Here is a 16,298-nt window from a genome sequence, read left to right as displayed (position 1 = left end):
CACAAAAAATTCAGCTGAACTTATCTCCAGCTTTAGCTGGCTTTCAGTGCCTATAACAATTTGAGCATCCTAGCTATCTATAAGCACTTTGAGCTCTGGTGCTTTCCCAACACAGCTACAAAAATTTACAGCTGTTATACTGATGGTTCCTTCTTCCTATGTTCAGCCTGCACCCTTTGTGACTGAAGCTCTCGTGTTTTCCTGAGACCCTCTAACATAAAAAACTGCCCACTCCATGCTACACAGCCACTGCTACCCTCGTAGCCACCTCCTGCGTATAATCGATGCCAGATCTATTCGACAGAACCTGAAACCTGACCACCCTATGGCACAAGTCAAGGAATCTGCAGGCTACATGGTTGCAGAACCATCTGAGCCTCTGATTCAGACCGTCCACTTGGCTCTGCACCAGAAGTCCGCAATCAGTCCTGTCGACTACTGCAAATGGCAAGATCTGCTTTCATCTCACAAGCAAGACTGGCAGCCTTTACCACTTCTGTTAGCTGCTCAAAACCAGAGAGAATCTCTTCCGATCCAAAGCAACACACATTGTACCAATGTGAGGCACCACCTGCAGTTGGCTGCACCCTGAGCTCTTCATGGCATCCAGAAGTACACATTCCACATCTGGAATGACTCCACCAGGTATGCACACCGAGTGCACATTGGCTTCCTTCCCCTCCGTGGCAGCCGCATCTCTAAGGAGCCCTTTAACATGCCTAACATTGGAGCTCCCAGCTACCAATAATCCCATCCCTCTGTGACTGCCCTGATCTTGCAGGCTGAGAGGTTTCCTCTGAAACAGGACAGGCAACTGCATCTGGCTGAGCAACTGTCAGCCACAGACAGCACTTGGAACCTGTTTGTCAGACTAACTGGGGAGGCCTTACATGCAGTTTTTCACCACCTGCCATGCCCCCACATGACCTCCCACTCAGTCACAGGTGAGGGGTCCACCTCAGTGCAAGCAGTAACTCAGCTGGCCACTGATGAGGACCAATCAGAGGACTCAGACATGATTGACATCCGCTGGATCCCCATGGCCAGTCCACAACAGTGATATCCATCCACTGCAGCTTCAAGCTGTGTAACCGAAGCCATCACAGCCTGGAGCCAACAGTGAAGTGTCACCAACTCTGCTCTCATCCGTGCACGACAGTCAGTACCTATTCATACTAAAAAATAATGTGGAAAACTTCACTACTCAGAAAAATGGACCATTGACACATGCTGCAGAACTCTCCTGTAGGCCCTGATGAAGGTGCAAGAACAGTGTCTAATAAATTAGACTAATACATGGAGATTTGAAAACTGAATTACCGAAGCACTCAGGCAAGACTAAATCGTTCACTCCTGATTTGGAACTTTTAATACATCACAAAATCTGTTTACTTTCTCACACAAATGAAAGCATATGGATTGCGTTATTAGATGTTAAACTAACACACAAACTCAAGAAACTGAACTATTGAAGTACACAGATGAAATTATACAATTCACTCCTGGTTAGGTACAAAAGTCACAAAATTGGTTACTTCCCTGTTGCTGCTTCTGTCAAGGCTGGCTGCTGCTGCTGCTGCCACCTGACAATCTGCTCCTACAGTTAATTGAAAATGTGTGTCCTCTTTGTATCTGTGCATCGTTCATACATACATCATTATTTCTGTCATCCTTACAAGGATGTGGAAAAATTCAATTGTACATCTATTGGCAAAAGCAGCCACTACAGACTACTTCCTGCAAGTTCCTCTTATGAAGCCATTCCTCTTCCCTGTATGCAATTGAGCTGCTGTTTTAATCTAATACCTTGCACAAAATTTATGTAACCAACCACTTATAGCACACTTTTTTTTTTTTTGTTTTTTTTTTGTGTGTGTTTGGCTTTAGGGCGCAAAACTGCTATGGTCATTAGCGCCCGGTCCGTCACTTAGGAAACAATAAAAAACCGGAAATGGAAACCAGCAGCAATGGGAATGAAAGTCATAAAATTTGAGAAACTAAAAGCAGAAGGAAGGCTTAAAAATCCACTACAGATAGAGGTTTGTTGTCCCCAAAAAAAGCTTCAAATGACTGACGTCATTTCACTGGCACTAATAAATTCGAGAACGCGATCGGCTGAGCGTGTGTCATCTGCTAAAATCGACGATATATCAGGCGATAGCTGTAGACGGGAGCGTAACGGATTAAAATAGGGGCACTCAATTAAAAGGTGTCTTACCGTCCACAGCTGAGAGCAGTGGGGACAGAGTGGGGGAGGATCGCCACTTAAAAGATGTCGATGGCTAAAAAGACAGTGCCCTATCCGAAGTCTAGTTAAAATTATCTCCTCCCGACGACGCGTTCAGGAGGAAGAGGTCCAAGCACAAGGAAGAGCTTTGACGTCCCGCAATTTATTATGGGGAAGTGTCGACCAATGCGCGTGCCATAAACGAACAACTCTGCGACATAAAATGCTCCATAGATCGGTGAAGGGAATCGACTGAATAGCTGGCCGAGGAAGAGAGACTGCAGCCTTGGCCGCTATATCGGCCGCCTCATTCCCACAGATACCAGCGTGTCCCGGGAGCCAGAGGAATGCCACCGAGACGCCCCCCAGGTGGAGCAAGCGCAGACAGTCCTGAATCCGGTGGACCAGAGGGTGCACAGGGTAAAGAGCTTGGAGACTGAGGAAAGAGCTGAGAGAATCTGAGCAGATAATGTACTGTATCCGCTGATGGCGGCGGATGTAGTGGACAGCCTGGAGAACAGCGTAAAGCTCCGCAGTATAAACCGAACACTGGTCGGGAAGCCGAAAGTGATTTGGTGTGTCGCCAACAATATAGGCACTCCCTACACCTAACGATGTTTTCGAGCCGTCGGTGTAAATAAATGTGGCTTCCGTCATTTGTGCACATAGAGCAGCAAATACCCGACGATAAACAAGTGAAGGGGTACCATCCTTGGGAAATCGACAAAGGTCTCTGAGCAGGCAGATCCGGGGACAGAGCCAAGGCGGTGCTGTACCCCAAGTTGTCAAGAAGGTTTTAGGAAAGTGGAAGGAAAGAGAATGGAGCAGTTGACGAAAGCGGACTCCCGGTGGTAGTAGGGAGGAGGGGGCGGCCTGCATACCCTACATCAAAGGAGGCGTCGAAAAAAATGTCATGGGCTGGATTAGCAGGCATGGAAGACAGATGGCTAGGATAACGACTCAGAAGGACTGCTCGCCGATTGGACAGCGGAGGTTCAGCAGTCTCAGCATAAAGGCTTTCCACAGGGCTGGTGTAAAAAGCTCCAGACACTAAACGTAATCCACGATGGTGGATAGAGTCGAGACGCCGAAGAATAGACGGCCGAGCAGAGGAGTAGACTATGCTTCCATAGTCCAATTTCGAGCGCACTAAGGCGCGATAAAGGCGGAGAAGGACCACTCGGTCCGCTCCCCAAGAGGTACCATTCAAGACACGGAGGGTGTTGAGGGATCGCAGACAGCGAGCCGAAAGATAGGAAACGTGGGAGGACCAGCACAGTTTTCTGTCAAACATAAGACCCAAGAATTTAGCAACGTCTGAAAACGGAAGGTTGACAGGTCCTAGATGTAAGGAGGGTGGAAGAAACTCCTTACGTCGCCAAAAATTAACACAAACGGTCTTACTGGGAGAAAAACGGAAGCCGGTTTCGATGCTCCAAGAGTGGAGGCGATCGAGACATCCTTGAAGACATCGTTCAAGAAGGCTTGTCCATTTAGAGCTGTAGTAGATCGCAAAATCGTCCACAAAGAGGGAGCCCGAGACATCAGGAAGGAGACAATCCATAATTGGATTTATGGCGATGGCAAAAAGTACAACACTCAGCACGGAGCCCTGGGGTACCCCGTTTTCTTGGGAGAAAGTACGGGAGAGAGTAGTGTTCACCCGCACCCTAAATGTGCGCTCTGCCATAAATTCGCGAAGAAAAAGGGGTAGCCGGCCTCTAAAGCCCCAAGAGAACAGTGTGCGGATGATGCCTGTCCTCCAACAGGTATCGTATGCTCTCTCCAGATCAAAAAATATTGCTACCGTTTGGCGTTTTCGGAGAAAATTGTTCATGATATAAGTGGAGAGAGCAACAAGATGGTCAACTGCAGAACGATGCTTTTGGAATCCGCATTGGGCAGGTGTTAAAAGACTGCGGGATTCCAGCCACCAAGCTAAACGGTAATTCACCATACGCTCCACAACCTTACAGACACTACTCGTGAGAGAAATGGGGCGATAGCTAGAGGGGAGATGTTTGTCCTTTCCAGGTTTCGGAACGGGAACGACGATAGCTTCCCGCCATTGTCTGGGAAAAGTACTGTCGGTCCAAATTCGATTATAAAGGCGAAGGAGGAAACACAGACTATGGGTGGATAAATGCAGCAACATTTGGACATGGATACCATCCAGTCCTGGGGCGGAGGAGCGAGAAGAAGAGAGGGCATGTTGGAGTTCCCGCATGGAGAAAACAGTATTGTAGCTTTCGCGATTTTGAGAGGATAAAGCAAGAGGTCGCACTTCCGCTGCACATTTCTTTGGGAGAAATGCTGGCGGGTAATTGGAAGAGCTCGAAATCTCAGCAAAGTGCTGACCCAATGAGTTAGAAATTGCAACGGGGTCCACTAAGGTATCATCCGCGACAGTGAGCGCAGAGACCGGGGAGAAACTAGGCGCGCCTGAGACCCGTCGAAGCCGACTCCAAACTTCCGAGGAGGGAGTGAAGGTGTTAAATGAGCTAATAAAGAATTTCCAGCTTGCCTTCTTGCTTTCGCATATGACGCGACGGCATCGCGCACGGAGCTGCTTATAGCAGATACAGTTGGCCAAAGTAGGATGGTGACGGAAAATGCGAAGAGCACGTCACCGCTCACGTATTTAGTCACGGCATGCCTCGTTCCACCAAGGAACTGGGGGGCACCGGGGCAATTCGGAGGTGCGTGGTATTGAACGTTCCGCAGCTGTAAGAATAACGTCGGTAATATGTGTGACCTCATCGTCGACGCTGGGAAAGCGACGGTCATCGAATGTCGCTAGAGACGAAAAAAGTGTCCAATCGGCTTGGGAAAACTTCCAGCGTCGCGGGCGCATGTATGGCAGTTGAGGCTGCAGTCTAAGGACACATGGAAAGTGGTCACTCGAGTGTGTATCATCAAGGGCGAACCATTCGAAGCACCGAGCTAGTGGAACAGTACCGACGGCAAGATCCAAATGAGATAAATTTGTCGTGGAGGCAGACAAAAATGTGGGGACCCCAGTGTTGAGGCAAACTAGATCCGCTTGGTGGAAGACATCTAGCAATAGGGAGCCACGTGGACAAGGATGTGGAGATCCCCAAAGTGGGTGGTGGTCATTGAAGTCCCCAACCAGCAAATAGGGGGGTGGAAGCTGACCAAGAAGATGAAGGAGATCAGCTCGTGCCATTGGTGTGGACGATGGAATGTATACAGTACAAAGAGAGAACGTGTATCCAGAAAGGGAAAGACAGACGGCGACAGCTTGGAAGGAACTGTTTAAGGGGATTGGGTGATAATGGAGAGTATCATGGAGAAGAATCATGAGTCCTCCATGGGCTGGAGTGCCTTCAACAGAGGGGAGGTCATATCGGACGGACTGAAAATGAGGGAGAACAAAGCGGTCATGGGGACGCAGCTTTGTTTTCTGAAGACAGAAGATGACTGGCGAGTAGGATCGTAAGAGGATCGACAAGTCATCCCGATTGGCTCGAATGCCGCGGATATTCCAGTGGATAATGGACATAGGGTGAATAGAAAATGGAGGAACGTGACCAAGAGTGCTGTCAACTCAACGACTGCTCAGAGCTTGCGACCGACAGCATGGAATGGCATTCAGCCGAAGGCAGAAGATCCTGCTCCATAGGTTGTTCAGGAGCAGCTCCTGCCACAAGTGATCGGCCGGTTGATCGGCCACCACCAGTGCGCCTCGGCGACACAGAAGATGGCCGAGGGCAATTTCCGCCAGGTGGTGCTGTAGATGGGACACGCCTTGGCAAAGAAGGAGATGAACTGGGTTTCTTTGTAGCCTTCTTGGAAGTATGATGTTTAGATGAAGGAGGAACTGATGGTTGTGAAGTTGGGGTACGTAAAAAATCTTCACGAGTATGATCTTTTTTCGAAGTCTTGGTGGCTGACTTTTGGGCTCGAGATTTAGCAGAACCCGACGAAGGGTGAGCCAGAGAGTGGGCAGGCGAAAGTGGCGAGGTTGAATGGGCAATCTTTGCGCTGGCCGATCTGACGACCGTGGCACTAAAGGTGAGGTCGCAAGTCTGCGTGGCAGCCTCCTTTGTTGGCCGAGGAGAAGCAAGGACAGTGCTGTATTTTCCTGTCTGAGGCACAGTGGGCTGTTAACTGGCGAATAATTTTCGAACAGCAAAGGTCGACACCTTTTCCTTCACTCTTATTTCCTGGATCAGCTTTTCGTCCTTAAAAACGGGGCAATCTCGAGAGGAAGCAGCGTGGTCACCCATACAGTTGATGCAGCGAGGTGATGGAGGTGGACAAGCACCCTCATGGGCATCCTTGCCACACGTAACACATTTGGCCGGATTGGAACAGGACTGGCTGGTGTGATTGAACCGCCGACATCGATAGCAACACGTAGGGTTTGGGACGTAAGGGCGAACGGAAATTATCTCATAGCCTGCTTTGATTTTCGATGGGAGTTGAACTTTGTCAAATGTCAAGAAGACAGTGCGGGTTGGAATGACGTTCGTGTGAACCCTTTTCATAACCCTATGAACAGCCGTTACGCCCTGGTCAGACAGGTAGTGCTGAATTTCTTCGTCAGACAATCCATCGAGGGAGCGTGTATAAACGACTCCACGCGAGGAATTTAAGGTACGATGCGGTTCCACCCGGACACGGAAGGTGTGGAGCAGAGAAGTACGCAGCAATTTTTGTGCCTGGAGGGCACTGTTTGTTTCTAACAACAGGGTGCCATTCCATAATCTGGAACTAGACTTTGCAGGACCTGCAATTGCGTCGACACCTTTCTGAATAATGAAAGGGTTGACCGTGGAGAAGTCGTGACCTTCGTCAGACCGAGAAACAACATGGAACTGTGGCAACGATGGAAGAACCGTCTGTGGCTGAGACTCAGTGAACTTACGTTTGTGAGCAGACATAGTGGAATGTGAGGAAACCATTGCGGAAGAATCCTCCATGATTACCGGCGTCTCCGATGGTGCGCTCCTCCCTTGTGGGGGCTTTCACTGAGGGCACTCCCGCCTTAGGTGATTGTTCACACCTCAGGTCACACCTCCCGACAAACGGACGGAGGGATCAATCGGCACTTTCGGAAGGTATCAGCTCGGGTAATCACCCCTCCCTGGGCCTGGCCGTTACCAGGGGGTACGTATGTGTCCTACCTGTCTACCCGGGGCGGGGAATTACACGTTACCCCGTCACCGGCTAGGCATGGAAGTGCGTGGGTCGGCCTTCAGGCATGCACAGGGAGGAAGAAAGAGACAGGGAAAGGAAAGAAGAGAGGTCTCAAACGTCGCAGCGGAGAAAAGAGTAAAGAGAAGAGGTAAGGAAAAGAGAAGGACGAAGAAAGATGAAGACATACAAGCAAGGAAGGCGAAGAATGCGGTACATTTACAAGCGTCCGTCTCCGGACGTAGGCACAAACCGCACTCCCAGAGGGGGAGAAAGGGAAGGAAAGAGCCAGAGGTGAGGGGGGGGGGGGGGCGGGCGAAGATGGGGGATGGGGAAGGATGTGGAAAGGGAAGGTATGCAGCCCGGAAAGGAAGGAAGGCCACATTAGCTCGGGGTCCCGTGCTCGCTACGCACGTATCCACAAAAGAGTTTTGGATCCCCTGGGGGGTTATAGCAGACTGATGTGTAACACAGAGAGAAACTTAACAGAAACCTGTTCACTAGGTTTTGATCTCTGGCTGTTTTTCTAACACAGGACACACTCAGACACACAAATACACACACAAAAGATGAACACCCACAACATGGCCAGAGCAACACTTACTCTCTAGCCAATTTGGATGGTGGGAGAGGGTAGGAAAGAACATGTGCAGCATGGGGGGAAAGGTGGTGTGTGTGTGTGTGTGTGTGTGTGTGTGTGTGTGTGTGTGTGTGTGTGTGTGTGTATTTTATTGATGAACAGAGGAAATATAAACGTAACAAATGAAGAAGGAAATATAATATCTGGGAAGTGAGAATGATAAAGTGCAAAGGGCAAAGCAGAACGAGTGTACAGCATGGCAATGGGATTCACAGATGCCACTTACAGTTAAGTTAAAGTAACCTTTTCTCCCCAGGCAAACAGGTGTATGAATATGAAGAGATCATATTTCAATCTAGTACCAAGCAAAGAAGGTAAGGATGAAAGGTAGGAGCGCTACATAAAGAAAATTTTAAGGTTATATTGTGGAAAGAGTAGATGCAGATGGAATGGTAGGTGTGATACTATGAGAAACTTTATGGAGCACTGAAAAACTACACATCCAGGATGGATATTTCCTCAGAATTCTTAAGATGTTTGCAAGCACAAACATTATAAAACCATTGTTGTTGTTGTTGTTGTTGTTGTTGTTGTTGTGCAGGAGATAATGAACAGGTAGATACCCTCAGATTTCAAGAATGGTGATATGATCACAGCTGTAAACAAGACATGCTATGATAAGTGTTAATATTGCTGAACTTCAGTTTTGTTAGCCATAATTTCAAAAAGAAATCTACATTTATAGCATTTTCATACTTAAAGAAAGTTTGACAACATTGACTGTAAGAGGCTCAAATTCTTTCAGCAGCAGAGATAAAATACAAGAAGTCAAAGGTTACAAATTTTAAGGAAACCAGATTTCAGTTATAACAGCTGTAGGATAGAATAGGGAAGCAGTACTTGAGAAGGGTTTGACATAGTTGTAGCCTATCTCTGATTTCTTAACCTGAACACTGGGCAGGCAGTGAAGGCAACCAAAGAGAAATTTGAAAAAGTAACATTTTGACATATGACAATATTTTAATTCTGTGAAACAGCAAACTTTGAAACCCAGACAAACAGGAAATTTAGTGTCATGAACAATGGTTATAAAAAGAAAACCAAAACAAGGATAAAGGAGTGTTAGTCAAAACAAATCAGGTGATACTGAGGGGGATTAGATTAGGGAATGAGATGCTGAGTAGTAGATAAATTTTGCTATACAAAAATAACTGATGACTGAAATAAAGGGATATGAAGTGCAGAAGCATGCAATTAAAACATTGCAGAAAGTATATCACCACAGATGTTCCAGAAACCTCTTTAAAGTTATTTGCATTTTCACTTTACAGTCACTTTGTAGTATAATCTGCATTTTTGTTACTCATAAAATGAAAATCAACTTAATTGAAGCATGAATTACACAATCACATACATTACTCAAAAATGATTTTTTAAGTGTGCTTTGCTTACTTGTCATGGGTTGAGATACTGTTGTGTAAAGGCATTCAACCAGCTCCTATTTAATAAGAACCATTGAGTAGGAAATTGCAGAAGAAAATTAAAACTATACCTTATCAACCACTATTTCCCCAAATTATCTGAATATTTTGATTCAGAGATTAAAATGCTAATTAGCTGTGTAGTTAGTTTTAAAATTACATTCCTCCCACACTCACACTCAAGAATTTAATATCGGGGAAGTGTAGGAATTTCACATTACCACCATGGATGAGGTCTTTGAGGAGAACTGTCATTGCCTTTTGCTGACTCTTTTAGTAAGTGTTGACTGAGTGTCTATATCATGCAAATGACTGATGAATGCTTGCACAAGTTAGTGTGTGCTACTATGGATGAACAGGAGGTAGAACAAAATCCAGTGCCAGCACATAGGCTACTTCTCTCCAACAGCACCAAGAGGACTGTTGACACCACCACCACCACCACCACCACCACCACCAGTGTTCATTGTAAACCTGCATGACCATTATTAGTGCATCATATACATGTCTCTGTTACAGATGTAACTATTTTCTTTGAGAAATGCCTCTGTACTCTCAAATAGTGAGTTATCAGTATGAGATATAAAACAACTATTTTGCATTACTGAGAGTGGAGTAGCTTTTTGAAACTAACAGCTGTCCTGTTGATTTACAAGATTACATTTACCTGGTGTAGCAGCAAATATTAGTATAAAGTTAAGACACACTTCGTTAATAATGTGTACTGGTTAAGTTCTACATGTTCTATGTGTCTTGTTAATGATTATCTTGACTCATTCCATAGACTCAATGCTTATTCTTTTTAGGATCAACAGAAGATTTTGAAATGAATTACAAGTTCAAACTGTGTGAGACAGATTTTGCAAATAGTTACATGCTAGTCAGGTACTGATAGCGCACTAACTATTCATTTACATTCACCACTGTAGACACTATTCCAACAAACTAATTTATTGTCTCTAGTTTTGTTTCAAAATATTTTGAAAAATTCTTACCAGAGGATCCTAGTTCTCTTTTGGTTCGATTATGTTCATCCATGTTCAGCACTTCAATTTTTGTCAGCTGTTCATTTACTCTTCCAAACACACTATGGAACTTTACATTGTGTGACTCAGTTGTATTTGCTGCTTTATTGGCATGCACAATGTCAGCAGCAGGAATAATTTTATCTAGGACTTCTTGTGTAGCTATTAAGTACAAATGCATCAGTTCTTTTACAGATTTAAGGTAGTTTCCATGATCAGCAGCCTCTAAGAACTTCAGACACATCTGTGAGGAGAAAACAGCACAGAGGTAAACTCTTGACAGTCACTCAAATCTTACAGTGTCTAACATTTTGATACAAACAATACTTTTTTCCCCAAGAGAAATTATTTAATCCAGTAGTGACAACAACAAAGAAATGAAAGTCAACAAAATCTAGAAAAATGTGTACCTTTTAGAATAATTAATGAGAAATCCCTTCTTGGTGTACAAACATTTGTAAGAAACATGTAAAATTCAAATTATCGATCAGCCAAATTCGGCAAAAGAATCACATAAAATTTTTAGGATTATGGGTGGATTAGCATCTAAGATGAGAAAAACATGTAGAAATGCTTAACAAAAAATTAAGCAAGTACTGTTACATATTAAGAATGCTTACAGATTGATGCAATACTGAAACAGTGTTTAGTGCTTATTACGCACACATTTATAGTTAATGAAGTATGGAATAGTGTTCTGGGGAAATACCTCTTTTGCATAGCAGTCTTTTAAGATCCAAACGAAAGCTTTAAGATTAGTAAGTGGTGTTGCTTACAGGGCACCATGTAGAGGTATCTTTCAGGAATTAAAAATCATAACTTTACAATCTATATTTAAATTTGGAAGCATATGCTTCATTAAAAGCCATCAAGTTTCACCTTTGAATAGTGAGATCCACCATTATCAAACAAGGAACAGGGTTGACTATCGTAGGGATGCACATAGAAAATCAATATCAGGACAGTGCTGTTTACAAACCAAAAATTCTGTACAGTGCATTGCCAGATAGCATCAAGAAAATACCAACCAGTAATACATTAGAAAAAGAACTAAAAATCTACTAATAAACAACAGCTTCTACAGCATTAATGAATACCTGGAGTTTTGCTCAAATCTGTGGATCTACTTCATAACTCTCTAAACAAAAATTCATAATTATCAACCATAGCTAGATAAAACCAAACTTCTTTCATCCATGTATGTATTGTATGAAATTATGCAACTAGCTTTTGTGCTGTATGTTACTATGTCTAGTTAACTGAAGTACTGGTATTTAATAGTTTTAGTAATATCGATCAAGGGGTTTTGCAAGCTTTTCTTCTATCTTTATGTATGTAAGCAGAATAATGTTTTGTTATAAAGATGTGTTGATACCAATGATAAGATTTTGTACATGATATAGGTATGTAATAATTTATACTGTTCTGTACTTTGACAAGTCCAATATCATGAATGTGATATACAGGCACTAAATATATAATAAAGCACCTACTACATAATATGTAGAAAACAAAGTACAAATTCACAAACAGATAGTTGATAACTAAAATATGCCATGTTACCAGAATAACAATATGTAAAATCTCCAGTAACACAGCAAAATATTTGTCATAGGACCAACACCAGTATCAAGAAAAACTCATTTCATATGTGAAGTTTATCTGTGGCACAAAACTCAGTGTCCATACATTCTTTTATTCAGCAGGAACTGAAATAGCAAATGGCAAAACATACAAACATGTTTTATCATATCTTAAAATGTTCCTTCAGAAAGGAAAATAAAAATGTTGCTATCAACAGCCACATCACTTCTAAAATATTAACATCTTCGCATTTTTGGTCCATAATTCAAAAGCTCACAGGTAACAATAATGTGAAGTGAGGATAACATTTATGAAATAAAATTCTGGGAATGTTGTTAACCATTTAACATCATTGGAGCTGAAAGTGCAGGGTAAACTAATGACAATTTCTGGGGTGAATGTTCACATTCACTTAAAATACATGCAACCACTGAACTACTGTGCATCATAAATCACCTGACACTACCCTTTCTAAGTCAATTTTCAGCATGTTATTTCAAAAACATCAAGACATTAGCTTCAAGATGTGATAAACTGAGTGCAAAACAGGTAAGGGGAATGTCATAATGTGTTCCTTGGACATGGCAATTTTGACATAAAAAATGAAATGTTTACACAGCAGTGCTCCAGTTTAAAGCTGGACTGATTTTAACGGCTAGTATTAGCTGCACATTATTAAAAACACACAATGATGCAAGAGTAGCACTTTAAGCAGGAAGTACAAAAATTTCATATTTTTCCATGTCCTTTACATAAAAATTCAGATTCTGAAAGTATAGAACAAATATTCTGGGAGGAAAGGAATTGTGAACAAGGTAAAAGAGAAAACAAGACAAGGCCACATAGAAAAAAAGCACTGTTTGGGTGAAAATTTGAAAAGATACCTGAATGAAAGATAAATGTGACGTTTCACCCAGAAATTTTCCCTTTTTATGGTAATATGTTGTATTTGTCAGTACATCTATGGCATTAACCCAGCTTGTTTCAGGAACATCTAGCAAAAATGTGTGGGGACATACTATGAGTAAATCGCCCATAGATGCCAAACTACTACTGCTCCACAGTCTTGGTGCTCTGTAACAAAGTTTAATTAAACAACATTTATATTTTAGTATGCATGCTATTAATTATACAGGATAATACCATGCTGAACTTACCCAAATGTTTCATTTATTAGATTGCACCAAGCTTCCATTGCAATGGAGGAGGTGCACAAAACTTTATTTTCCTGTGGAACAACTTCTAAAAACAATTTGAAGGCTTTAGGCTGAATTTTGTTAATGTCACTGACTTTCAAAAAATTGGTGAGGGTTCCCATGTTTAATAAATCATTAAGTTCAATGGTTTGACCTGTAATCTGGATAAACATGACTAGTAACTTTATATGTCTGTTTAACTACTACAGTTTCAAATTATTGACACACTAGTGCACTAAAACTAACATTAATCACTAAAGCAAGTGATTGTTTAAACATTTAAATAACAAGGAATATAAGAAACAGAAAACAAATGCCTTCAAGATATTAACTTGCACAGCAGATTATATGACAAGCACATAAAAAAGATATAAACATGCAAAACATTTTGATTCTACTGATATGAACCTCAATCTAGTTCTCGTTATTTCTTATGAATGCTTACTACTTCGACATTAAAGTCAGTTGATATACAATGTAACTTACATGTTTCTCAACAAATAGTTCAGCATAATCCGTTGGGTTTTCATTATTCATCGACTGCAACAGCTCCATTGGAGATAATTCACCAATGGCCTTAAGTATATGGAATCTGTCTGGTGCTTGTGAAATGATCATTGGGGAAAGACCACCCAATACAAAACCTAAAAAATTTTTTTACACAGTTAATAATTTTCTTCAAGAGTATTTACCAACATTTTATTGTAACACATACCTCCAATAGCATAGATATCTGCCCTTTCCACCTCTTCAGTAAAATCAGCAGTTGCACTATGGCCTCTAACTTTGCCTTTCATAAGAAAGTAGTCAGAGAGGACTTTGAGCCAACAATACTGTAGGTCCTTAGGATATTCCTGTTGAGAAAGCAAAAACTTTTACAGATGAGTATACATAGAAAGCAATTAGTATATGCTGCCTTGCATAAATTAAAGACTGGAAGTCTGAGTAGAGTGTCCATATCTTAGAGACATGGGTCGAATTTACATGTGTGGAATGATATACACGCACTGAAATGTATGGATCTATGAAGATGAAATAAAAATAGTGACATGAAATACCAGTACAGACCTTTTGGATATGCTGAACCTGCATTGTCTATAGTGAATTTAAAATTTGCACCAGATCATAATGTAAACCTAGATTATCTGCTTATGAGCAGCCACATTAACCATTAAACTATCCGAGCAGGCCTCCAGACCAGACTCAAAGATTCATTGTTACTGATATTTACACCTATGATTTATGAAGGAAGGAATGGCAGTTTGAGCCAGCTCTTTGCATTCTATGAGGACATACGTACCTGTAGTGAGCTGTATCATCTTCAGAAGTATGAAGAAACACTGCCCACATGTGGAAGATTCTGTACCTAACACCTCCTGATAGTAGCTGTAATTCCTAGAGATCAAAGTGGTGACATCGATCACAATCTTCATTTTAGCACAACTGATTCATTTTGAAAGACACCCCTATTCATGTGCGATGTAGCCTCATTGGGTGGCAATGCAGGCACTGACTCTGGCGTCCAGTCAGTCGTACAGATGGTGATTACTGTCCTGGGATACATTATGCCATACCTGCTTTACCTGTTCATGTAGTTCTAAAAGAAATGTTGGATGATGAGTCGCTTCCGATCCCATTGTATCCAACATGTGCTTGACTGGGGAGAAGTCTGGAAATCATGCTGGGCAGATGCTGCACTTCTTGCAGAGCATGTTGAATTTCATGGGCAATGTGTAGGTGAGCATTATCCTGTTGCTACAACACATCACCTTCCTGCTACAAGACTGGTGAAAGAACAGATTGAACAACATTCTGCATGTATCAAATGCTAGTTCTATGAACATCAAAGATGAGTGAGAGTTGTAGCTTAATGCACCCCAGACCGTAAGGCCTTGTGTCAGGCCAGTGTGTCTCACATGAATGCACGGGCTAATCAGTCTGTAGTTGTCAAGAGATATTGGTTTCTTCCCAGTCTTAAGTATGGGGATAACTACACTGTCTCACCATTGCGAGGGGGAGACACCTGTGAGTCAAATGTGGTTGAAGACCCTGAGCAGATGCTGCCTCTGGGTAACATCCAAGTATTTGATCATCTAGTTGTGAATGGAATCCAGGCCTGGGGCTATGTCATATGAAGAGGAAAGAGCATGTAAGAATTCCCATTCAGTGAGTGGTTAATTACAGGCTTCAGCTTGGTGGGGGCAAAAGCAGAGGGGAGTTTCTTCAACTCTTCATTTGTCAGAGAAACATTGCAGGATGGGATTGGACACCAATGCTGTCATGAAGTGTCGCGAGGTGTTCTGCAAGAACAATCGATCAGAATACAGAGCACATTGTAGGATAAGACCCTCGACAGTTGATTGTCACTGACAGCTCAGAAGGCTACAGAGCTTTGACCAAATCTAGGATGGAGAGACATACATCCCCAAGAGGAAAAATAGCACTGCCAGCATTCTTTTTTTACTCTGCTTAATAAGGTAGTGAGCCTCAGCATGGAGATGCTTAAAAGTGATAAGGTCGGTCTGTGAATCGTGTTGTTTAAATCATTGTAGCACCTGTCGTTGATCCTGGACAGCAACTATTACGTCCTTGGACCACAACCATACCTGTCAACAACGAGCAGAACCTGTGGATAGTAGGATAGCAATACCAGTGGCATGAAGAATTGTGTCAGATCTTGCATGACTGCACAAATGCAATTCGAGAGATGTGTCTAAGTGCATACCAGTGGCCAGAATCACCTGAAAGTCGTCACTGTCACAAAGATGTTCGTGGGGTGACCAGTGAGGTGAAGCCGTAAGAGCAGGGAAGGATATTGTGACAAATAGCAGCAAAGGTGCCAAGAGCGGCACTGATCTGGGTAGGGGAACTGTCATTGAGGATACGTAAATCAAAGTCTTTTTTTTTTTTTGTGGTTTTAGGGCGCACAACTTCAATGGTCATTAGCGCCCTTACTACGTTAAGAATGCACTGCGAGGCACAAGTTTAAAACAACAACTAAAAGGGAAAACATGATAAAAGACAGACTGATAGGCAGAGGATTAA

The 16,298-nt window shown here is 42.8% G+C and overlaps 1 protein-coding gene across 1 annotated transcript in view; it reads right to left on the bottom strand.

Moving 5' to 3' along the window:
* Positions 1–16,298, bottom strand: part of LOC126458290 (uncharacterized) — a 148,663-nt gene that overhangs the window by 28,667 nt on the left and 103,698 nt on the right. Inside the window, exons 5-9 of the mRNA XM_050095261.1 lie at positions 13,969–14,107; positions 13,740–13,897; positions 13,215–13,414; positions 12,942–13,131; positions 10,444–10,717 (exon numbers count right to left, since the gene is read on the bottom strand). Coding sequence (XP_049951218.1) covers positions 10,444–10,717; positions 12,942–13,131; positions 13,215–13,414; positions 13,740–13,897; positions 13,969–14,107 — 961 coding nt within the window. The remainder of the gene's footprint in view (positions 1–10,443; positions 10,718–12,941; positions 13,132–13,214; positions 13,415–13,739; positions 13,898–13,968; positions 14,108–16,298) is intronic.

The sequence above is a fragment of the Schistocerca serialis genome, chromosome 1, assembly GCF_023864345.2.
Source record: "Schistocerca serialis cubense isolate TAMUIC-IGC-003099 chromosome 1, iqSchSeri2.2, whole genome shotgun sequence".
NCBI classification, from domain to species: Eukaryota; Metazoa; Arthropoda; class Insecta; order Orthoptera; family Acrididae; genus Schistocerca; species Schistocerca serialis.
This window is presented reverse-complemented; position numbering and strand designations above follow the sequence as displayed.